General features: G+C 32.4%; 1 protein-coding gene, 1 long non-coding RNA gene and 1 other non-coding gene across 3 annotated transcripts; 2 read left to right on the top strand and 1 right to left on the bottom strand.

The window, feature by feature from the left end:
* Window positions 1-309: 309 nt before the first annotated feature.
* Window positions 310-10,824, bottom strand: LOC105178257 (ubiquitin carboxyl-terminal hydrolase 17). Its single transcript, XM_011101699.3, has 11 exons — window positions 10,293-10,824; window positions 5,679-6,675; window positions 5,491-5,579; window positions 4,246-4,331; window positions 4,010-4,154; window positions 3,818-3,932; window positions 3,525-3,682; window positions 2,853-2,937; window positions 2,561-2,773; window positions 1,273-1,334; window positions 310-1,191 (listed from the first exon to the last, which is right to left on the bottom strand). The coding sequence occupies exons 1-11, from the start codon at window positions 10,553-10,555 to the stop codon at window positions 798-800; spliced, it is 2,607 nt and encodes an 868-aa protein (XP_011100001.1). The 5' UTR covers window positions 10,556-10,824; the 3' UTR covers window positions 310-797.
* Window positions 10,825-16,588: 5,764 nt separating this feature from the next.
* Window positions 16,589-17,272, top strand: LOC148786952 (uncharacterized). Its single transcript, XR_016067520.1, has 2 exons — window positions 16,589-16,720; window positions 16,884-17,272. It is a non-coding gene; the product is annotated as an uncharacterized LOC148786952 (long non-coding RNA).
* Window positions 17,273-25,545: 8,273 nt separating this feature from the next.
* TRNAS-GCU (transfer RNA serine (anticodon GCU)) lies at window positions 25,546-25,627 on the top strand. Its single transcript has one exon. It is a non-coding gene; the product is annotated as a tRNA-Ser (tRNA).
* The last annotated feature ends 705 nt before the right edge of the window (window positions 25,628-26,332 follow it).

Here is a 26,332-nt window from a genome sequence, read left to right as displayed (position 1 = left end):
TAAACTTAATTGATGTCATATCTGGAGTGAGCTAATAAAGTGCCGTTCACTGTAAACACATCACTTTCTTGTGCAGTCCTGTGATAATGCAGTCATATGATAATGGTGTTAAAGCAATGGAGCTCTGCTGATCACAGGAGAGATTGAGTGATTACTTATTTCAGAAATACTATTTTAGAAGAGAAAAAGCTCTTGATGAATCTAGCAGATACTGTAACAAGTCTAATGCCACAGTAGTAGAGGCAGTCGCCTGCATACATGAATCGGTAATCATAAACATTTCAACAGATTCAGATAGTCCCAAGCGAAGATCGGAAAAAGGGGCCCGAGGGCTTTTATAGATATTAGGCAATTATGACCAGTTGCTGAAATACAAATTGCTTCGAATGATGTACAATCTGCAACTTACCCACAACTCAAACGCCAAAAAAATTGTTTGAGTTGCTCTCGCTGGCTGTTCCCCTTTACGGCGAACATAATGATATCCAAAGTTAGTAGAATGTGCTGTGCTCTTATCTACCTCTAAAGTGGCTAAAGTTAACTACTTTTAAGCAGTCTTAGTATACATGGGAAGTACCTTATCCTGTTCCATACGTTCCCCTGAAGATTCAAAAAAGATCCATGAGGTTCAACTGTTACCAATCCTCCTCCGTGAACCCCGATTTAATTTCTGATGGCCTCAAACCAAAAGCTGGGATTTATACACCATGATGGTCATCAGTAGCAGTTTTCTTCTCTATTTGCAAGGTACTTGAATATGACAACATCAAAGAGATGTCTGAGGTCAAGAACAGATGTCATGGGTGGTGCCAACTAGACCCGAATAAATAGCCAGATATGTCCTCTGCACTAGAGTCCTTGGTGCTATCTGTGCTGTATGAGCCAGCATCTGATGCACTGAAAATGGAAGAACTGTCGCTTGATGAATCCACTATAGGATTTCTATGCTTTGAGTGAAATTCCAAACTCTCAGCATCCACCACATGGTTGCGAGACGTCCAATCATAGTGCTTATCAGATCCTTGACGCGTAATGGTGCTCCCGGTATTCCGAGGAGAGGAGGTTGGTTTTGTCTTTGAATTTTTCTTCTTGGCCCCATTACTCGAAGAAATGGCTTCCATGTTTCTCGTAATTTTCCCATCGAAATACACACTGCTGTTCCTAACAAAAAATGCTCCTCGCGGAGTTTGCCTAGAAGGATAGGCACTTTAATTCAAAAGATTTCTAAAGAAACCAGAAGGTCCTTCAGATGATATTCCCAAGTAAAATTACCTTGCATAGAAGAGAATGTATGCTTCTACAGATAAGACAGTCTCCAGGTCCACACGGCTTACCTACATGAATGAAGACATGCTCAGTTATCTTATCATGCGAATAAAGAATCAGTCGGTTTCCATAATAATCAAAGTGGCAGGACAAGTGGAGAAAACATTTCTTTGTTACAATACAATCAGTTGCAAATTGCAGTAGACCAGAATATACTTTAAGCCAGTTCAGCCAAATAAGCCTCCTCCCCGATCACAGGTTGTGCGTGGAACCAATTACAACAGGATCCCCATAGTTCCATATTCTTGACACCAGAGGGAAGTAGGGCATAATACACAAAGACAATAAAATACAAAGAGGGAAAAGAGAAGGGGAAGGTGCTAACCAATCAGAACATTTATGACTTATCTCCACCATCCTCATTCACTCTCCATTCCCTACAGCTTAGTTTCACAGCTACTTATGATCTTATCAATGGTGGCACAGCAGCAGCACTATTACCATTATATGTTCACCTAATTTGTTGTATTAGTATGGCAGCTCATCATGTCATCAAACGCCCTACAATATGCATACACTTAATCTATGCAAAAGAAATGTATTTATCCAACTGCATGCTTCCCACATTTACTACACTCTTCAAGTTCACCTCTAAAGAGGAATCATTCAGCCAGTGAAAAGCACTATTCCACTATCGATACTACAGGTAAGACAAACCAATCAGCAGACTTTGGAATCAGCAAGATTAGAACATGGCTCTTAATGAGAAAGGATCATTCTGAACAGTGCAGAAGATAAGAACTATAATAAGTGGAAAACTGAAAATGCTCATTCTGAATTCCAAAGGGGAAGGTGAATGAGAGATTAATATAGCATGGAGGTGGTAAATTAAGGAGGTGGAGAGAGGAAGAAGATGACAGAGAGGAGCAGCTGAGGTAAAGAATATGCCTCTATAACAATCTATGAAGTGCAAGGTAGGGACTCGTTCTCTTCTGTTACCAATCTCATTCACTAATAGTTTGGACTGTGCTAATCAAGAACCAGTTATAGTCAAGTTTGTTGTTATCACATCAGAAAAAGGCATAAATCTAATTTTTTAAAGGCCTATTGCCTGCTGATCTTTACATCATCGACTTATGTCTTAGCCACTCACCCTGCTTCTGCCACGAATGTGTACTTGAGAACAGAACTCAAAACTCTAAGTTCACGTCAGAATATTACAAAAACAATACTCATCATGGAATAACCTGGAGCAAGAAAAGCAGTTACAATATGTGCTTAACATTATGCATACCCTGCTGTCATCAATTCGAAACCAATCTCCTTGGAAATCTTTGACATAACTAACATAGTGACCACTGTAAGCAGCATTCATTGCACCCAAGTGAACCACCACGGCATAGAGATCATATACAGGGTATTTGTCGTTCATCCCACTCATATAAGGAGCAAGGTTCAGAACCTCAGGAAACTGAACTATCTTATTCAGCTTTTCTAAGTTGCCTGACTGCAAACACAAATTGCAGTGTAAGATTTAGAAATCATGAATATGCTGATGAATATGCTGCAAAATAAAGATGAATTACCCGAAATCGCTTCAGAACAATTGTAAGAATATTAGGAGCTTCAAGTACAGTCAATTTCTTCTTAGCTTTCTCATAAGATTTGCATCTGCAAAACATACCAGTAGCATAGAACTAAATTAAAGATCACCAGCAAATGAATAGGTTAATCAGACTTTATGCAATTTGACTCATTGATTGCTAAAGTTTTGCATCATCAGGCAACATTCCAGTTTTACTTCCCCTAATTTCCATTCATTACAAAATCTCAAGAAAGAGAAACACGAAAGAGACAAAATGTTGTTGTCTTCAATCTTACTCTGCTTCTGCATGGTCAACCAGAAAGGTGAGACAGATAAGTTTCTGTGGTCACTTTTTGGGGGTGTCAGAAAATGTGAAATTACCGCAATAAAAGGATAAATGGGCATACTTCTATAATAATTCTCCAAAAAACAATTCTATATAAATATGGAGAACACATCATCAGCCTGTGGGTTTTACTATACAATTTACAAACTCAAATTGCATGAAAATAACATCTACATGATGAAAAATCTTAAGAAAAGAGAGAATGGTCAGAATCATGTTGATTTTCGATGCCACCAGATACATTAGAAAACACAGTTTCAAACAAAAGTATGATGAAGTTGCAAGAACCCTCAAGAAACTAACTCCTAGGTAGAAAAATGAACAGACCTGCTGCACTTATACTTATCATCTCCACCAAGTGTTTCAGAGGTTGTGAACTGTTTAAGAGCCTCTTCAAGTGTATATATATTCCCGTCAATTTCAACAGTAAGATCCATCATTCGGTCACATCGTTCAGATCTTCCTAAACACTTCATGCACTGAATCTGGTAACTCATAAAACAGTAGTTAGCAAAAACCATGACAACATATACTACTATTATAAACCAGATCAACTAATAAAATCAAAAGATTAAACACCAATAGGACAAGATTCCAGATGCTTCAACATGAAGACAGACCTTGGATCGAAGAAAACCACCAAAAGTCAGGCCGATAAGGGTTGAATCCTCAGCCAATGAACCTGAAACACCAGCTTCCTCAAGACATACAGATTGCATCTTGTCTACAACGTTTCTGTTAGAAGATAAACATGACCACTCAGCTTGTTTATTACAATTCAAACCAAAACCAAACTTCCAACATTTACTAGCCTCAAAAACTCATGCGCATCTTCTTCTCTTCCAATCGGCTGTATTTGAGAAAGTAGTCCAACTGGAGATAAAGGAGAATTCATTTCTTGTCCCTTCTGAATCAGATGTTCAAACTTGCAGATAAAGCACCAATCCCTTTTCCGACCTGAACCATTTAACAAAAGCAGGTGTAAGAAACAAGACTATAAAATCTACACAATTTAACATCCAGCAAGGAATCATAAAGTGGTACTTGCATGTTTTTGAGTGCAACCCTTGGAGAAGATAAGAAGAAATTGGCCGGGTAAAAGTCAGACACTGCAGCACAGCATTGGCATAACAGCTGCAAGAAGATTAAACATAAGTCACGCTATGAGTAACAAGAAGTATTGCCGCGCACTGGCAGAGATCAAAAGAAAGAGAATCTGTATTTAGAAACTAATAACTTAAATAAAAGTAGAACATTTTTTGCCGCATAATAAATCCCAGTGTACACAGTGCACAAAATATGGCCATTTTCAACCATTTCTATCCAACTGTTCTTGCCCTAATCTTTCTGCAGCTCAATGCATTTTCTCAAGAGTATGTATTCTAGCAAGCTCTTCATCAAATATCACAAAGAATAACATCATATGGTTGTCTGAATTCTAGCATAGCCTTTACAATACATGTGAAAGCACCATATTGTCTATATAAAGAACCCTTCAATACAAGCCAACTTTTACAGGAAATACAATGTTCTGACACACTCCAACAACAAAAATAGAAAAGCTTCGTTTCTTGAGATGGTATTTTAAACGAGTTTGATGTTTTGAAACCTCACAACTACTGAGAACAAGAACAGGACTATGGTGAATTGCCTGGTGGAGAAACACTTGGAACTAAGATATTAGGATGCTGAAAAGCTACACGCCTGCATATGGTAACTTGAAATGAATCATGAAGACGAACCAACAATATGGCACAAATTGTGTGCTCAAATGTTCTACCCGTCGAAGGTTTAAAAGTAGGAAAAACAAAATCAAATCATTGTCTCCCGCAGACTTCAAGAGATCAAGAAAAGTTCAAATTATCACAAAAACAATTGAAAAATCAACACAAAATCATTAAGACAATTAAAGATTTAATCTGTTGCCTTAATTCACAGTGCACGTGCACGCATGCATAGAGGAGAATATCAAAATTACGTTTGAAAGTTGGTAAATATATTAGCCATATTGGTGGGCATATCGAAGTCCATAGTGTATAAAATTGTCATATATAAACCTGTTTGGAAAATTTTCTCCAATTAACTAATTTATTGATGTAGGAAAAGTAGGAATACCTCTATAAACAAACAGTTTCTGTTGATCACAGATTCATGTGCCCACTCAGACATACACATACAATATGTGATATGACATATTCACATACTTGAGTACTTATAGCCCAAGAAGAGCAGCATCAAAAAGCAAAGTGATGAAACAAAGATGAGATTCAATTTAACCAACATTTAAACCCACCTATTTCCACAGTTGAGAAGGCCAAATGGATGAAGTTCCACATCATCACAAGCATACAATTGGATGAAAAGCTTAAACGGAAATATAACCTGTCAAGAGAAAACAGGACCTGTGAATAACATGACGAATAACTATACCGAATGCTAAAACCGAAAGATTTGACATTCAAGCTTAAAATGGGAAACGACCTTATGATTATAATTTCCGTCATAATTGTCCACCATATCAAATGTGAATGAGTTAGGCTGCTTTGGTGCTCTAAAATGTTGTACAAATTTCCGTACTGATGTTTTCAGACTTTTGCCAGTAGATTCTGATAGAATTCGAACACCTCCATCTGAAGAAATAGCATGAGTACTATCAACTTTTGTTGGAAGCTCCTGACAATTTCCAGAACTCCTAGATGTTGTTGATCTTGTTCCTTTACCATTGCATGTTTGAGATTTATTTTTCCAACATTCATTCATAGACAGCATCGTCAAAGATTTTGAGCATTCTGAGCTCAGTTCTACATTCGACAGTCGATGATTGCCTGAAGCCCTACGAGACACTGATGTTTCTACTTTACTAGTAGACGGCTGTGGTTGATTTTTCCAATCTTCATCTGAAGATGTTCTTACAGAAGTAGGAGATTGTGAATTCCTCAACTCAATTGCATGGAGTACAAACTCTTTCACTACAGCAGCTTCTCCATCCTGTTTATCTTTAGAGCTGGTTGACGTGACGCTTTCATCAGGTTTAGGAGCTAGCATCTTTTGAATCTTGTTACTGCAGGGTGGGTTATTTACAGAATAAACAGGGGGGAATGGTCTTGGTACATCGGCATCGTCAGAATCAGAGATCATTTGTGCTATACCAGAATCAATACCAACAGAGGGTGCTTTATCTGGGCTGATAGAAGTTCCTGACTCAACCACCTCACTGATAGAAGCATCAGAGGATGTTTCACTTTGTTCAGTGGAAGAAAAGAAGCAAGAGGTTGCGCTACTTGAAGATCCCAAATCATCAAGTTCTTGACTGGGATCAGAATGAATTTTACCTTCATCATTCAAATGCATCTCAGCATGATTTTCTGAAGATGTTTCCACCACACTCTGACTTTTCTTGCTAGCATCCAATGCAATTGATGGCCGACAGTCATCCTTATGACCTTGTCTCCAATGAATTATTTGGCACTTACCAGAACTAGAAAACAAAGAAATAAAAATAAATATGGAGAAAAAAAGGGAGAAATTAAAATAGAAACAAGAATTATTTTCTTAACCAAAAAAACAATTATTACTTAGATTAACCAACAAAACCATTTTAACTTTCATATCTCATTGACAAAACTCTTATTGGACATAGAAACAGCCCCTCATCCCTACATGAATTATGTACTCAAAAATGGCAGATTGCATGTGAACAATATAACAGGAAATGAAGTTCCAGTCAACAATAGCCTTCATAACTGCTATTCAATTGACACAAAGTTCATAGAGAACAAGAGTTATAAGCTCCCATCAAGAACAACACAGGATTTGGTATCACAACTCTAGCATCTATCTCACAGGTTATACTCAAAGCATCTCTTAGAAAATACATTTTCAATTATGACACTGTTGTTGAAGCTTAACATCCTAGAATGAATAAATAAAGACATTATAGACTTAGAGTAGATCCTTTTCACTTATTTAGCATAACCAAGCAAAACTACTGATAGGGCATTTTTTGCTCATGAGTTCTTCTAAGCATGATCCACCATCTACAACCATTTCTATCATTTGATACTATCCCTTCGATGGTCTTTGCTTCAGAGCATCCAGTTACCCTTTAACTACAAGCATATTTCATAAAGAAAGGGAAGACATATAGAAAATGCACATGGCCCACACCTCAATCAAAGACCACTCTTGGACCACCATTACATTTCTCATGCTGAAACACATTATTCTATGAGAACGTATTTTCAAACTAGTGAGAATATCACACCAGAAATAATAGCCCAAATTGGAGCAAAAGCCTAGCAAAATTTTCCAAGAGCATTTACTTTCACTGGTAAATCATAATTCTGAATGGACTTGGGTCTTCACCAACATAATGCAAAATTTTATAAATATCATCACAATGTAAACTTGAGCTGCTAGTCTGATTATCTCTACATGGAAGCACTCAGATGCACAAGCAATTACATGGTCACATAAAACGCTACATTGAGAAGCTGAATCAACCCTGAAGCTTTTTGGTCTAAAGAATGAGTCCATTGTAGCTTAGCATGTGCTAAGAGCATTGGAATGGATGCAATGCAGTAGCTATCATGTTACTGGTATGTTGTTTCATTTTTAAGGATCTGTTCACTTGGTGAAAATTGAAGGTAAATTTCTTGAATATGCAGTTCAACATGTTCTGCTTTAAGTTTTCAAAGGGATTTTGAATCTTGTCTATTGCTCGAGCATTTCAAACAAGTTAATTCACTTGATTACTAATCACCCCAGCCCCCCCTCTCCAGACCGTGCTGCAGTGCCTCTTAGAGATGGCAACGGGTTAGGTTTGGGGCGAGTTCACCAAAACCCGAGGCCCAACCCATCAAGAAATTCTTGAACCCGGGACCCGACGGGCTGGGCCCAGTAGACCCAATTTAAAATTTTAAAATATTAAAAAGTATATTCTTAAATAAGAAGACTACCATAACTTCATAAGCATGAGGCAATAATATTATTGAAAGGTTATGTATTACTTATATATACATTAAAACATCGAAAAACTATATTATTTTAATTTATAAAAATATTAATTGTATGTATTATATGTAAGTACGACTAAATGTACACATATTTTCGTATATGTATAAATATATTTGTATAAGTATGTATAAAATATACAAAAAAATGTCAAAAAACCAGGTTCATGTCCAAAACACAGAGACATGAGACCCCCCAGGTAGCGGACCCAGTTATAGCTTCAAAACCTGCCCCAAATGGGGCGGGCCTTGGTCCTTTCTAACCCAGACCCATTTGAGTCCTATTAAATGCTTATCTTACTTTGAATAACGCAACTAACTTATAAATCAGTAGAAAGTGCATTGTCATTAAAACAAACTATACAAACCCAGCATTTTGCACGTCATACGGATTGGAGCCGGAGCACCTGGCCTCAAACCCTTTTACATACATTAAGTACAAAGTGGGTACATAGGAAATTCATTACTTATGTCCAAATTAAAATTCTTTTTCTCTCCAACTATTATCTCTTAGCTTAAGGATGAGATATTACTCAAAATTTCTATAGGAGGAACCCTGTAGTAATTGGGTTTTTTTTTCCAATTAGGACCTTAGACTCTCAAGTACAGAAATCTGATACCTTAACCAACCCCACTGTGTACCTAACCTTTTTAGCAAAATTCACCTACCAAAGAAAGGACATCTGCAACCACCTACTATAGGCTATAAGGTTCTAGCATTTGCATACTCCTCCTTAAGATTGTAATTTTCAGAAAATACACATTCCTCTAGAATTACCTAGCTAAAGATTCTAATAAAATTTTGTTGAAAGACTAGCCCTACTCCAACACTTAAGTTTCTGAACTAATTGATAGTTATTTTTCATAAACCGTAAACTTATAAAGAAAATGAAATGAGTAAAATGAAATTATACTTCAATTTATCTTCAATGATACATAAAAAAGTATGCACCAAATTGTTTGTAGGTTTTGAACTTCATAATTTCATAAAAAATAGTTCATATTTTTCAAATGCATACTTTCACAGGAATATTGATGAAAGAGTCTAATTATTTTCATTTATAAGGACCAAAATAATCCAATTCCTACACTTATGAAAAAGAATATTTAGAAAAGGTTAAATGATTGTTATATCTATTATGCATATATCTGTATAATGGGGAATAGCAATATTCATTATTTGCATCAAGGAACTTGGTTGTAAACTCATCCTTGGTATCCATTAAAAAGTTGGCGTGTCAAATTGGTCCACTTAAAAGTATTAGGTTCCAATTGCTATAAATCAATCAGTTTAAAGGTTAGAAAATTTCTTTACACTTGTTTTTAACATGATTATATGGAAGTGTGAATCCCATCAGAGTCTAACTGAAAACGTTTTATTAGATTTTTGGATTTGTTTCCTGTCAAAGCCAAAATGAAAGTAATAAATTGTTGGACTTGGATGTATCTACCTGTCAGGCAAGGGAGATAGCTCTCACATTTCTATCTTTCTTGTAATCTTATAGCTAAGCCTCGCATCTTGCACGAAGAATCTCATCATCGTCACTCATCTCCCAGCAAGGATGTTTGGTATTCAAACAGATCAACATAATCATAATAGATTTTGTCCCCCACCCCCCTAATTGATCCCCATGAACTTCCTGAAATCAATGCAAGGAACCACCTGCCAACCAAAAATTCTTTCCTTCATCCTTTCACTACTATTATCCATAACATCTAACAAAAAATTGACAGAACGTATTGCCAATTCAACTATAGAATCCCTCATTCTCTCCCCCGCTTGCCCTATTTCAATTGAAATAAGTCTTCCAATCTTCAATCACCCACTGGCCCTATATCAACATCATTCGTCCTAAATTCGAGCATATTCTGAACCCCTTCCTTCACTCAAATGAACAAATTAGAATTTCGCACAAAATGATGGAGATTGTCCATTGGCCTATCTAAATTTTGAATCAGACAACAACTCAATCCTAAACTAAGTTCAAAATCATAAAAAGGTAAGTTCACATCAAAAGTTCAACAAGAACACGAATTAAGACGGTATCAAATCCAAAAATCACATAGTCACAACAACCCTTACCAGTATCTAACAGCTTTACACCGAGAGCACCTAGTAGTGGTGGGGCAACGACAAACAGCACAGTAATACTGCTTTTCAAGCTGCGGCAGCGGCTGCATAGGCGAGTTATACTCTTCAAAGGCCTGAAGCTTAGCAGTTTCCGCCTCTTCTCGCGATGCCACAGCCACCAACCTCAAAATCTCCTCCTTCTTCGCAGCCCCATTCCTCCACTTATAGCGGGCTACGAGGCCGAGAACCAGTAGAGCACATACAATTACTAGCATTGATTCTTGTCTATTCCAATCAAATTTAACCTGCGGCAATGATTAACACAGAGCTGAACAGAAACCCTAGGAACCGGAACTTCTTGTAATACATAGAGGTTAGTGGTACACGGTTAGGATTAGCGACGGCGGCGACCGCGGCAGACGGCGGTGGTGGAGGAGGAGGAGGGTAAAATTGGAAAGGGAAGCAGAGGAATTTGGCGAGTGGATTGTGAAATATACTCAAATGAAAAGAGAGAATATAAGAAAGTAACGTACAGATAGAGCTTAGAACCTGTTTGGTTGGGTCGGAATTTCACCCCAATTTTAGATTTTTCCTTTCCTTTTCTTAGTCTCTCTTTTTGTAAATTTTTGTTTCTTTATTTATTTAATACTAATAATTTGTGGCACATTCTATGTGTGTGTGCGCGCACAACTTTTTAATATTATTTAAAATAAAATATTTATTATTTGATTAAATGTATAAAATAATAAATTAATCTTAAATTTATAAAAAAGTGGACTTAAAAAAATGATATAATATAGAGATAAAAAGAAAGATGCATAAAAAAATTTAAAAAAAAATAATGATAAAAACAGTGAGAGAGTGGAAAGTTAGATAAATAAATTAAATATTAAAAAAATAAAATGACATATCAAAAAATATGAAACACCAAAAGAATGTTCTCTTTTAATAAAAAAAGTACTGATAACTCGAATATTCAAAATTATAAAACCTTATTATTTAAAGATAAATTGAAATTTATTTTTCACAATAATAAATTATAACGTAGAGGGTTTTTAGAATTTATTATAAAAAATATTAGTGTAATACTTCATGCTTCAAATTTTAGAATTTTGGAGTTAATATACTTACCATTATGAAATATTTTTATTTTTTTTACATTATTGTTACAAAAAAAATGTGTTTTTTATGTATATATACTATTATATCAAGCTAATCCTCCTGCGTAAATAATTCTGTGTGCCAAATCTAAAATTTCTAACAATTAATAATTTATTAATATCAATTCCGTGCGCTAAATGTGAAATTTCTAAATTATTTCACTTTTTATTATATAATTACATTATTTTCGATCCTTGATTTTATAAATTCCGTCCCTACTTTTCATATGTATCGAATGTACCCTATCTGTTATATTATATATATATATGGAGGATTTAATTATACTTACATTATGAAATAATTTTTATTTTTTGAATATTGTTTTAATGATAAAGTCATTGTCAAAATTATCAATTTTTATTTTAGAAAATATAAATATATATATATATATATATGAAATATTCTTGTGTGTTTTTATTCCAATAACTTTATTGGTATGGCTTGAATCTCAAATTGCTTTAGGAAAAGTGAGACAACTACCTCATATACAGCCAAAAATGTCTATTAAAGGGAATGATAGCTTTTGGGAAAAATTCATACTTACTTTTCATTCAATCTTTTTCAAACAAGTCCCAAGTCTTAACCACTTTACTATTATCATCTCTTCTTCACTAATCAAGAATTTAAATTTTAGATGTATGTTTTTACTTAAAATGAAGGGTAAATTAAGTCTGAGTTCCTTTAAAATTTATCATAATTATAAATATTTTTTGATATTTTAAAAATTATAAACACCCCCTGAAATTAATGATCGTCACAAATATTCCCTCGTAATATCCATTATGGGGCAGTATTTGTTGGATCGATCGTCATTAATTTCACAAATATTTGTAATTTTCAAATAACAAAACAGTATATTTTAAGAAAGTCATTCGTAATTTACCCTAAATAAGTATATTTTTGAGTCGTCGCTAAAAGGTTATTTTCAAATAATCTAGATAACTTTTTCTTCTTCTTCTATTTTTTTTTTTTTTTTTTTGGGTCTACCACAAAACTATGAAAGTATGAAAGCACTCATTTTTCAATTCAAGGATGATTTGATAATTCCACTCATCTTTATTAATTTAGTTCCATTTATTATAATTTTTTCACATTGTATTTCATAAATTGATAAAATAATAATAATAATTAGGACTAAATTGAGGAACAGAAAATGCAATTTTCCACCACATATTATTTATCATGAATTATCAATATGTGATTAAATTTAATTTATGTTATCCAAACTTGAAATAAAACTTTTAGACATTTTAATTGTGTGTATCATCATTACTTTCTCAAAAGTTTAAGTTTTGATTTATGGGGACATTTTTCTATATTCAACAAGTAAGAATTATCATAAATATTTTTCTTTTTCCTCATTCTTTGAGTTTTTCTTTAAAAAAAAAAAAACAAACAGCATTTCAATTTTATTTTTAAAATATGTTCAATATTAAAAAAAAGAAAAAAAGAAAAAATTACTCCTTAGAAAACTTAACTCTCCCTTTTTTTATAAAGTAAATTACAGCAGGATCCCCTGAGGTTTGTCATAATTACAAATATCTTCTCATGGTTTGAAAAATTACAAATACTCCCTTTAGAATTAACGACCGTCTACAAATATTTCCCTACAATGGGTTGGCTCAAGGGTATTTTTAAGACTATTGTTAATACCAATGACATATTCATAATTTTTCAAACAATGAGAAAATAATTATAATTATGATAAAATTTAGAAAAATTAATCGTAATTTATCAATTTTTTTAAGTACATACAAGGGTATGCATCTTGCATACCGGGTTTGAATAAAATAAATTAAAATTAATTTTTTATCAGATCAAATATATCAATTTAATTGATTCACTTTTTTTTGGGTAAATGTAATTTTCATTAATAAGTAAAGAGGTATAGTACAACAATGCTCCTTTTCAGGCGGTATCCTCAACAGGCCAGGGGATGCGCCACAGTCGGTATAATACATATGTACTAATCGAACTAGCTAATTCAACTCTAAGAATACGCTGTCTAACATCATTTACAATTAAGTTAGCTACAGTACTGGGCGTCTTCTCCTCATGATGGAATCGTCTCATATTCCGCTCTCTCCATATGTGGTACACAATCGCACTAAGTATGGCACGGTATGCAATATTGATGATGTGTTTTCCTTACCATTTCCTTGCTGCCCACTCAATATCTCTTGTCCAACCCCTATTGGAGCACTGAAATCGAATAATGCGCTGAACAGAGTAAAGGGATCGTCTAATTCACTTTTGTGAGTAAGACTTGAAGCAAGTGTCTATTTCTATACCAACAAATTGAAAAGATCTTTATCACATTTTCTAAAGTTTCCAAATAACATCTCAAAATTGAATCCAAATGAATCTTTATGTGTTGAAGAGTACAAAAACATACATACAACTATAGAGAAATTCCACCACACCTATCCCTTTTGGCCCACATATGAAGGGTAGACGATTCGTTGGTTTAACTTTCTAAGGAAGAATAAGAAATGTGTGGCATGAAAATTTCATGGGGTACAAATATCAAAATTTAAAGGGATAATTCCATTCCCCTCACTCCACGTACACTGTAATTATGTAGATTTTTTGAAATTTGAAAAATTACGTTTATTATTTTTAATGTTTGTTTCCATCTAGCAAATGAGTTCATTCGTTAATTAAAATTCACTGATTTGTTGATATTAACAAAAAAAAAAGATTGGATGATACTCTATATCTGCCCTTGATTGACTTATTACTGACTTATTGCAGGTCAAACAAATATTTTACATCTAAACTGCTCTCATAACAGTGAAAACATATACCTCCTCACATGCATTAACGGGTGAAGATGTATAATGGTAATTTAGTCATAAAAAGATTTATTTGTCCTACAATAAATTAATAATAAGTCAATCGGTAGTAAATATGATCTTTTATTTAATTTTTTTTATTAATACCATCAAATTCAGTGAATTCTGACTAACGAATGGACTAATTTGTTAGATAGAAACAAACATCAAGGATATTAAATGCAATTTTCCAAACCATAAAAAATTTACATGTAATTATACCAAATTTCAAAAGAAATGATTACAATTATCCCAAATATAAAAGTGCATGAACCTTTATCAATTGTGAAAATACTTTGATTTTGTAAGGTGTTCTAGAGATGTTAAATATTAAACTAGATCAGGTCCTTTCCGAAGTACAATTTTTTAGTGTAATTGCCCCAGTACAGACGTTTTCCTTCTTACTTCTGGAAAACTGATCCTCCCTCCAGATGATTTCTAGGAGGCTTTTGTATAGACCTCTTCATATCTTTAGTAAGCTATAATTTGCGGATACATATACGATACGATATGAATATAACAATACGAAAAATGTGAAAAAATTAGGACACGACAAGGTACTGACATGGCTATATAATATATATTTTTATTATATATATTCTTAATTTTTTATAAAATTAAAATATGCAATATCAATAATATCAAGATAAAATATAAAATAAGTATGTCCTATATCTATATTTTATAACCAAATATGACTTCAAAATATGCATAATTAGTTTATTTTAAAAAATACCAATTAAAAATATTTAATATTCAAATTAATTAAACCATCATGACCATCTCCCAATTTTTAATAATTTTTTTTTCAAAATTTTTAGTTGAGATGAGTGAGTTTAATTTTTTTTATTAGTCAAAATTCTTTTTTAAAAAAAAAATAGCCCAAAACTTTTTAAAATTATAAAAAGATTCAAAACGTGTCCAAAATGTATCAGACACGCGTGTCCCTTTTTCTTCTTCTTTTTTTAATTTTCGGACACACAATCCGCATGTCCAACACATGTACGAGGCATATTCGAGGAGTGTTAGTATTCGATACTGTATCAAATAATTTTTTGGAATGTGCGTGTGGGAAGCTTTTGAAATTGACCGATCTGCCAAGGCCTCATTTTATTACTATATATTTGGTGGTGTTACCCCTAATTAGCTTTTTTGCGGAAGTCTAGAAACTCGTTGGCCCAATAAGACTGAAAATAAAGAAGCCTAACCATTGGAGGGCTGCTCATGTACTTGGACCCAATAGTTTTTGGCCCACCTAAGAATTATCCAAAAGCCCACTCAAAAGTCCAATTGAGACTGTTAACCTCATCTAAAGGCTTAATTGAGGTTGACAGGCCCACCTAAGGAATGTTACCTTGTGGCCCGTCGGCCTAATATGAAAGGAACGTGGTAGATCCTCTCACAAAAAGACTAACTAGGAGAATCACTTTTTTAAGACTTCAAAAGCAATGGGGGTTAAACTCCTGAAGTGAAGAGATATGGTTATATCCATATGATGATGAATCCATAGCACTATGTCTGGGTGGCTCTAACAGAGGCTTGATGGATAATCCTGACATATTATGGGTCAGGAATGCAACTTCGTAATTCAGTTGTTGGGTGGTCTATAATGAAGCCATCTAGATGAGTGTGAAGGTGGGCTACTTTGTATGAAGAAAATTGAGTTCTTTCTGAATCACTCATCATAATCCAAGGTATTAGTGTAGGGCCATTAGTAGAGCTTGAGATTCATATCACGTAACAATAGACTCAAGGAAATAATACATATTGTGGGGATCTCGACTTGAGCTACCAAAAGTTTAACATTTATTTCATTTTCATTAGTTTAGTTGTTACCTCACCTCACTATGCATCAATTCAATCGAAAGACATTAATGCTTGAGTATATTCCTTCACTTAGAACAAAAACCCATATTTTCAACTTGTTAGTCATTCGTAGGGTAAATGTAGGGAATGACTACTAGAAAAGCCTTTATTATTTTCCCCACATTGCCTTCACACATCTTTTGCTTCACATTTTATATAGAATCTTTTATTGCCTTATGATTTGAGAAGTGTGGTTAGGTGCATTTTGTTACAAATACCACATGGATACTCGTCCCTATTCGAGCAGGGCTGGGTTGTGCGATTTTAATCTTTTTGGCAATAGAAACACTATCACTATGTTTGTTTTTGTGTTTTAAGATGGACCAAAACACAAAATGCTGTTTGGATATATAACTTGCACACCTCCACTAGGTGTGCAAGTTGTATTTTTAATTTTTTTTTAATTCTTTTCTCTCTCCTTTTTTTCTCTCTCTTTCTTGTCGTCTTCTTCTCCTTCTTCTCTCTTCTTCTTTTCTGTCGGCTTCTCTCTTCTCTCTTTCTTTTCTTTTTTCTTCTTTCTTCTTTCTTCTCTCTTTCCTTTTCTTCTTCTCTTTTTCTTCTTTCATTTTTGTTTTTCTGGTTGGTTTCTTTTCCTTACTCTCTTTCTTCTTCTTTCATTTATTTTTCTGTTTGGCATAGGTTTGCCCGATGTTATTTTCCTTCTATTTTCTTGTTTTTTCACGCGTTTTTTTTTCTTTCTGTTTTGTTGTTTGATTTAATTATTTTCATGTGATTTTTCCAGCAAAACACCCAATTTTTCACCGTTCGCGTTGCCGCCGCCACCGGAGTCAACACCTCTTCTACCGCGCGAGTTTACAGACTACAAATTGATCTCTTCCTTTGATTCAAGTATATGAGTTTTGGAGGTGGGTTTGTTATGTGAGGTGAGGAAATGGCGAAGAGGGTCGGAGATGAGACTGCTGAAACAGAGCCGTTCATGTTTTTCTCCGGTCAGCTGCATTGTTATTCTTTCTTTAACTTTAGGATTTTCCTTTTTTATTATGAACTACTTGTATCAATGTATTTTTGTTGCTCAACAATATGTTGGTTATTGAGAAAAATTACCACTGATTTGTACATTGAAATTCTTTTTTACATATTTTAAGAAATTGATTTGGGCAAGTTGTAGTATATAGTGTCGGTGCAATATACACACCTATTTTGCTGTAGTGTAATGAGTATTTATTGCAATAAGTGTTGAAGTGTATATCAATTGTGACTATACACTGCAATTTTCTGCTACCACTATTTTGGATTTAACATTTCAGTGACAGCTTTATCATTATGTTTATTGAAATTGGACCGTTGTGGCAGTTCATTATTTAACTTTTAAGCTTTAGTGTGTAGTACATGACTGATATGCACTATTGTGGCAGTGTTGCTTTTTGGTACATTGACTGCAGTCGTATTATTTGCAAGTTGTTTGTGGATGTTTCACATGGAAACAATGTATTTTGGCATATTTGAGAATATAACATATATGTTACTTATTTTGTCTATATATGTAGCATTCATATCGTTCTCTTAAAAAACTACTGCATCTAAACTTCAAAGTACAAATGTTTGTATTGGTTATTGAGTACGTATAGTGTTGCACTCGGGGAACGGTAGCTTGCATTTCACTTTTGTTGGTGTTCTACTTGTGAACCATCATATTCGTACGTTGATTGAAAAAGGTACTTGTTAATCCCTTTAATAATTCTGATTTTATGTTGTTTGCTATGTCTCACCAAGCCGTGAGGTGGAGTTCGTGTTGTGGTTATTTAAGCTAAAGTTGTCTCATGAAACTTGCATATCTATTGGATTATTAGGTTTTTTATTTGTTATGATCTATTCTGAAGTTGGTTCTGTAAAGACAGATATGTGGTAATATGTACTTTTGTAGTTCGCTTTTTTAATTCAATCTTGTCTAGACCATTCTTATCTTTCATCTTTCAAGTTAGTTTATCTACATGAATTCAAGTGATATAATGTGTCTTTTACTAGGGATGACCCTTGCAGTGAATTACCATGCTAAGTTGCTAATTATTTGTTGTTTCTGTGAGCTACATTCATATGATTTGTGCTTCAAGACAGCTTTGTTTTCCTTTTCCTTCTTTTTGTTGCTGGTTTAGGGCACTCTATGAGATGTAACAGTTGCTTACTAAATATATACTTAACATATTTTCAGACAATGGAACCCAACGTATATTCTTTTTCCTTGTCCATCTGGGCTATATATGCTATATATATAAAAGTTGTAAATAACAGAAGCTGACATTTGTTTATTTACTAAGTGTAATTCAGGACTGCGTATAATTCTTTTGATGTGCATGTTTGGATTGTGAATGATTACAACTCTTTTTGGCAGTGAAGAGTGTGAGAGAATTAATTTGTATGAAGAAAATGCAAATTATTTTCAAGAAGGTAAGATAGTGATTCTGCTTTTGGAGAAAGATAGAAGTTTTCCTTTAAATTTATTTGTCTTGCACCCCTTAATTTGTGTTATTTTCTTTTTTTAGTGGTGTTGTCTGTTTTTCTTTATATTTGACGGATCGTAAATGAATTGAGTGGAGCTAAAATCATATCATTTAAGTTGGATTTGAATTTTTTATGGACTTTGAAAGTTTAAATTAATGGAATTCGAATGAGCTTTAAGCATGTTTATCACTATTATATGTATTTATATCAATAAATCTATGATTTGTATTTTAAATTTTAAAATTCACCTAGTTAATTTTATTAATATGCGATTAGTAAAAAAAATAAAATTTTATAATTGATACAATCTGTCCATTCACTTTTTCTTAAAATAAAATATGTTCAATTTAAGTCATATATATATATTGTATGCAAAATTATTTCTTTATATTTAATATGCTATAAATATTTATTTTCTGTTGCTTCTTAAATATGATACAATTAATATTTTCACCATGAATATAAACGCCCATGAAATTATTTTCACCGCACCGATTTAATCTAAACAAATCTATTCAACACCAAAGCAACTGAGATTTAATTGTTTTTTTTAAATTATTTGCATCATATGTATTATATATTATTTAATATATAATATATGTGAAATGTAAGCAATAATTACTACTAAAAATAATTATTAACTTATGAAATCATTGATATTAAAGAAATTTACTTTCAATGCTACTTAGTTAAGAAATATAAAACTTTTCTACCTAACGGAAATATTGTAGCAGTTCCGAACACTACAGACAATATACCAGTACTATATACCTAATTCGTATTTTTATTACTTCAATTATCTATTAAAATTTATCTGTTCGCATATAAAATATTAACGAATGTATTTTCAACACGTTATATAGAGCATTTAACGCTTGATTACAAATTTTTTCAACTTAGACCATTTAAATATTTTATACTTATAATTTTTCCTATTTCAATGAAATATTTAAGAAATTTGAAATTTAAGGACAATATACCAATAATACATACTTAATTCTAAATTTTTTATTTAAATTTTATATATTATATTTTTTATTCCAAATATAAAGTCTAACAAAACCATTTAAGAGACAATACTACAATGTATTCAATCATGCATTAAAATTATAAATATTGTTTAAAATATAAAAATAAATGCCTCAATAAAAAAAATTACTTAACATAAATATATATATTATATTTCACTAACAAACAAAATATTATATATATACATATATATATATATTACTAAATATATATATTAAAAGACATGATTTGACAATGAACAGTAACTCCTGTCTCCCAAATCCCAACATCAAACCTACACCACTTATTTAATATTATTTTATATTATATCAAAATACAAATCCAAACATACCATCTATCTCAAAACATATACTAACTTATCTCTATTTTTCTCTCTCTATCTCCAAAACACCAAAACAAAAACACCCAAAATATTAATCCAAACATAATGTATAAATCCTACATTTTTCCTCTCTTTTTTTCTGAACTCCTGAAATAGCTTGACCAAGTCCTTAAAGTAGCCGTCGTTGACTAAACTTAGTCTCTTTCGGTTGATGAAAATTCTACTATCACAGAGCCTATGATCTGATTTTGAAAGAGTGTTAGCGGCAGATTTATCTCAACAAATCGAGGCCTATAAGTAGGCCTTAATTTGCCTCATCTGGAACACACAAAAAATCTTCTTCTTCTATTCTTTTTCTTGCTTTCTACTTCTCTGAGAAATATTATCTGTTGTTCCAACTTTCTATCACGAGTGCACGTGTTAGAGTGTTATATTAATAAAGATTGCATCACGATTGTACCGTAATTATGCTTTCAAGACAGTAGATTTATCACAGCACAACATTTATCATTTATTTTTCTTTAACTGTGATACTATTAACTTAAAAAATTTTATCCCCGAAAATAACAAGAAAATTTCATTCAAAATAAAGAAGAAACACAGATAAAGGATTTTAGTCACCAAATCTTCTAAAATTTTACACAAAAGATAAAAAAAACTCTTTCTTAAAACACCACCAAACACTTATACTAGAAATGGAACAATTGAAAAACCAAAACACTTAAAATTCTTGTCATTCAAATTCACAAATCAGAGATAAATGCAAGTATTGGAATCAATTCAAAAAGAGCACAATCTATGTTGTACTTAAATTTTAAGTTCTATTTAGGTAAAGTGGTTCAGGGGTTTAAGAAAAAAATAATTTTTTTTGTAACAAAATTGCATAAAAAATTGAAATTATATTTGTTTAATAGTTATTTAAATCGAATTAGGAGAAAAGAAAGAGCAAAAATAATCTAAATTTTTGTGTTTCAATCTCAATTTAACATATAAAATAAAGAGAGGACAGAATAGAAAAAGAAAGTGATCATTACCCTATTTACTAGACTGGTTCTCTTTTATTAAGGTTTTTTATCTTGCAAAAGAGAACAACTACGGTGACGGCCAAAAATATACTTTTAGTTTTATAGAATAAGAGTTTAGAACTTGTAATTTTATACTTTATACAATTTTCAAAATGATTCTAAAATTGAAAAAACTAATCTATTTAATTTCATATTCAAGTTTTCGTAAAAAAGTGACGGTGAGGGCACATGCAATACATGTGTCCATCAGTTGTCTGAGCAACTAAAGTAACGGTCACGCACGCTACATGTGTCATCGTTATCTATTTTTTTTTTTTATAAAAACTTGAATATGAAACTAAATATGTCGAGTTTTTTTATTTTAGAGCCATTTTAAAAATTTCAATTTTGGGACCGTGTTAAAAGTTTCATAAAGTAGATAATTAACCCCCATTCTTTTGGATTAAAGTATAATTTCTCCTTAAAGTGGGATACATGTGATCTTTGGCTAATATAAAGGTTAGTCATATTAAATGTTAGTAAAACATAGATTGTAGATGTCTAACTGCTAAATGCTAATTGTAAAGGTTAAAATTTGTAACTATTAAAACAAATATAACAAGTATATAATATGTAGGACTAACCCAAACTGATTCTAAGATAGATTAAAGGGTTAACCTTAAAAAAAAATGTGTCAGCACTCAAATATTAAGTTAGTAATTTTTTTTAATAAGGAATCAAAATCGTTCATTTGAAATTTGGAGATCCTACAACTGTTCGTAACCCACTGAGAAAATTAGGATATCCGCATCCTAAAAATCAAAACCCAACTATGACCTACTAAAGGCACGGACCCCATCCAGGTCAACTTCGGCCTACAAAAGGAGTTCCAAGCTACTCCGATACCTAAATATGGTGAATACACATGCGAAGGATACGTCATAGCTGATATTAGAAATACCAGCACGAATTGCAGAAGAGAAGGCCCACCTAGCTGGACCCAATAACCACCTCTTCTTAAATAGACGCCCACCTCCCTACTAACATGGAGACATTTTTCTCGCAATAAAAAACATGTCTAATATGGCGTACAAGTGAATTACTACTCTCCCATGATACAAAACTTGTCCTACAATCCCGGTGGACATAGATTGAGTCCAACTAATCTCTAAATTCTCTCATCCATCTCCTATAAACAGGAGATCAAATGGGTAGAAAAAAGTAGCTTATTTATATCATACTAACATGCTCTTGAGATACTTCTCAACGCTTTTCAACACAACTTGCCCGAATTCTCCATGCTTCTTTGCCTACTCGACTTGGGACATATTTGTTATATTTTTATTTAATTCTTATTTGAACTTATTATTACCTCGAATATTAGAATGTTAATGTAGTTCCTTCAAGTTATTTTCATCTATCGTAGGATTCATAGTAGGATCCTTTGATCTTTAACAAATTATCAATATATGATTAAAAAAAACTTGAAAATATTTTGCTTTTCCTCATTCTTTGAGTTTTTTTCAAAGAGATAACAACATTTTCAAGTTTATTTTAAAACTATATGCTAAATATTATTTGAAAAAATAACCAATGTACTCCTCTTTTTTGTGTTTGGTTTTAACGAGCCACCATCATTGCACACCTTTTTTATGTGAATATAATAAATAATATTTTACACTTTAATATATATTATAAATAAGATAAAATATATAAAGCAATACATCACATCTTACCAAAAAAAAAAAGAAAAAAAAATTGAGTTAGGAATATTATCGACACAATAAACAAATTGGTGTCGCGATGTCACAAACCGTCATTTATGAGTGAAAACAAAACTTCTTTTTTTTTATATATATATTAGTATATATAAACATTTACAAAGATATGCACCTCACATGAAATGTCAATTGTATTGATCAGTTTACTGATTTTTCACAATTTTTTCGATTCTCACTTATTGTTTTTGTTCTCATTTTCATTTATATCGAACAAGACTCCCGACTAATTCCCAAATAAATAAATCGAACCGAGCCATGAAATCCCATTTTGAAAATCATGTTGGCATGAAAAAATTTCACGGATATGCAAATTTCAAAACTCAAACTGCATGAACTTTAAGTGATTATGAAAAAATATTTTTTTATACAGCATCTATCAAAAATATTAAATAGATTTTCTTTTTAATAAGTTAAAATTTTAAATAAAGTGATCATTCATATTACTCACATCCTAGATAAAGATGCTCATAGGTCAAACTATCATGGACATTTGTAAATCAGACATGAACAAGTGCACAATGGACACATACTGATATATCAAAATATTGTAGTTAATTCAAAAAGAGTACATTCTATATTGCACTTAAAACTTAATTTCTATTTCACCTTTAAGTAAGCTAATTCAGAGTTTAAAAAAACTATTTCTTTTTTTAACAAAATGTACCTTAAAACAAATTCTATTTACGAAAACAGTTATTTCAATTGAGTTAAAAAATAGAAAAGGCAAATGATTTAGGTTTTTTTTCTTCCAACCTCAATTTAACGTATCATAAGTTAGGTATGAACTTCACATCTTTAGATTATAGGCACGGATCTAATTTTATGGGATTGGATCGGTTCAACTGCACGTTACATCAACCGCATTCCACATGAGTAGAAAACATAGTTGCCACTTGTTGGAACCAACTCAACCCTCAATCTTGAATTTCTTGTTGGTCTTGTTACACGTGTTTTCAGATCAATATATCATTTGAGGTGGATAGTAAGTTTTTTTGATAAATGTAAATTTCATTAAGTAAAAAATTCAGTACAATACAACAAGGAATGCCTACGTGGTCACCTCGACAGACCAAGGGATCCGCCATAAACGATAAAGTGCACAAGTACTAATTGAAGAAGGTAAGTCTATACTCAATATATGTTGTCGCATATCTTCAATAATCAGCTTTCCTAAGGAAGTTGTATCACGAGCCCCACCATCAAATCGTCGGAGATGGTGGATATTAAATTTGTCAGTGGGTCACGAGTGGACGTGGATCGACTCTAAAACATTAATAGGGGTCAGCTGAGCCAGATATTTAGATTTTAGGCATTCAATCTTGTATGTCTTGACTTCATAATTTTGTCACAAATATACCTGGGCTTTTCCAATCATTCCGGCCTGATAATGACGTGGGATTTAAGAATTTTACACCTTATGTATTGATATTAATAGAGATGTCACAAAAAGAAAAATAGAGCGATAGTATCCTATATATTTATTAAAATTATTACCTTTTACAAAGTTGTTTGTCTTGCAAAAGAGAATAGTTAAGGTAGTATAATGTGGCCTCTTGTTGATATAAAGACAAGTCATATATATGTTAGAAAAACATAGATTTCCCATGTGTAACTAATAATTATTAAAAATAAAAATGTGTAGCTAATAAAACAAATATATTAAACATAAGAAAATGTAGGATTAAATCAAGCTTTGGGCCCATCTAAATCCACCCTATTCATGAGCCCAACTTGTTTCTTCCATTAAGTATAATATCATTGCCTATTTTTGGATTACTTTTTAGGTGAATTTCAAAATTCTCCGAGGGAAAAAACAATAGAGAAGATGTTTGGTTTCTGTAATTTGTTACTTTGAATAAATTACATTTTTTGGGAAATTCTACACTCCATAAAAAGTGTTAGTGTAATATCTTTGGAGGGTGTTTATGTAAGCTTTGTCTTTAAATAGGAGTGTAGTTGTAATTGCAACTATAACATTAAGAGGTACATTTATAATTTTATAAAAATCAGAAGGTGTTTGTATTTTGAGGATATCAATGTAATTTACCCACATATTGATGCAGCTTGGAATTCGTCCACACCTTATTGTGTATGTTATTGTTTGTTCTAACTTTAATTATGAACTTCACGATTTTTTATTGGTAAGGCCTCTTGCTAGGGAGAATGCAGCTCAATTGGTGCTCCATTGTGCAAAGTATTATTCACTCTGATTTCATACATACGTCACTTAAAAAAGTTCCTGCTAGGGTAAAAAGGCCTTGTAACTTATCAGTTATTTAAACTCTTCATTTGCAATCGTTATGGAACACATGCATATCCTTAATTATTATGTATAAATAAGGGTAAAATTTGATATAATTTCAAATACCCTCTTATTATTTGTAAACTTGCCAATAGCCTCTAATATAACGACTGTCTAACAATTAGCACAATTAGATTTTCATCCATTTTTTTATAGTAAATTGATCAAAATGCCCTTGTGGATTAAGAATTATAATTTTATTTTTTTATGGATCAAGTGATCAACATTTTCATAATTTTTAAAAAAAATTCATCCATCCTGTCCGATGTTTTTATAATTCTTTTATTTTTTGAAAAAAATAAAAAATATAGTAAGGTTAAAATTGAAAATTTTATACCTCTATTACATAATTTCATCAAATATATGGGAGGTATTTATAATTTTTAGATATTAATGGTCATAATTATATCAATTCTCAAGAGATATCGCTGTAATATGCTCCACAAATCAATTACTTCATCATACTTTGAAGTAATAATATGACAATAATATAAAAAAGCAATCAAGTCGCTTTGGCCGAGTGGTTAAGGCGTGTGCCTGCTAAGTACATGGGGTTTCCCCGCGAGAGTTCGAATCTCTCAGGCGACGATCTTCATTATCTTTTTCAATTTATCTTCTTTTATTTAATATTGTATTGAAGGAAAATATATTTTAGTTAAAAGGACTTATTACTCTTCATGGAACTGGGACTGCGACTCAAAGCAGACCTCCCCCATATAAAACCGGGTCAGGTGGAGCCGGGCGGCCCTACTTTTGACGCGGCAACTTGGTCCGGTCTTTCCTGGTGTCCTCAAGTCCCAATTATTCTACCGCCAATATCATAATCAGACAGACGTGGGCGTGGAACCTTCATCAACCTCTCCTTCCCATTGCTCCACACAACTTGGAATCAAATCCCTACCTCAATTTTGTGGATGCTTCTTCCCCATATATACCTCCACACCCTTTTTTCAAAAAATAAAAATAAAAATCATATTATTATTAAAAATAAAAATTTCTTATTCAAATTAAATTTGATATTATCGAAATAAAAATACAACAAATATATAATTATATGTGTTATATAATTGGTCATTCTATTTGATATGTATTGAGTTACATAATAGATGTATTGTATTTATATGTGAATGATTCAAATTTGGTTGAACTTGATTTGTTCGTGCAGTTTTCCTGTAAAGGTGATGTAGAACAAGAGGTGAACGTGTTAGAAAGCGTTTGGATAGGTAGAAGTCGACATATAGTGCCATGGTATGTGGTTTGACAGTGAAACTTTAAACGACCATAACCTTGATC

This window comes from Sesamum indicum, linkage group LG9 (genome assembly GCF_026168435.1).
Source record: "Sesamum indicum cultivar Baizhima isolate 11 linkage group LG9, ASM2616843v1, whole genome shotgun sequence".
Classification (NCBI taxonomy): Eukaryota; Viridiplantae; Streptophyta; class Magnoliopsida; order Lamiales; family Pedaliaceae; genus Sesamum; species Sesamum indicum.
Note: the sequence above shows the minus strand (reverse complement) of the source record. Positions and strands in the feature narration are given on the sequence as shown.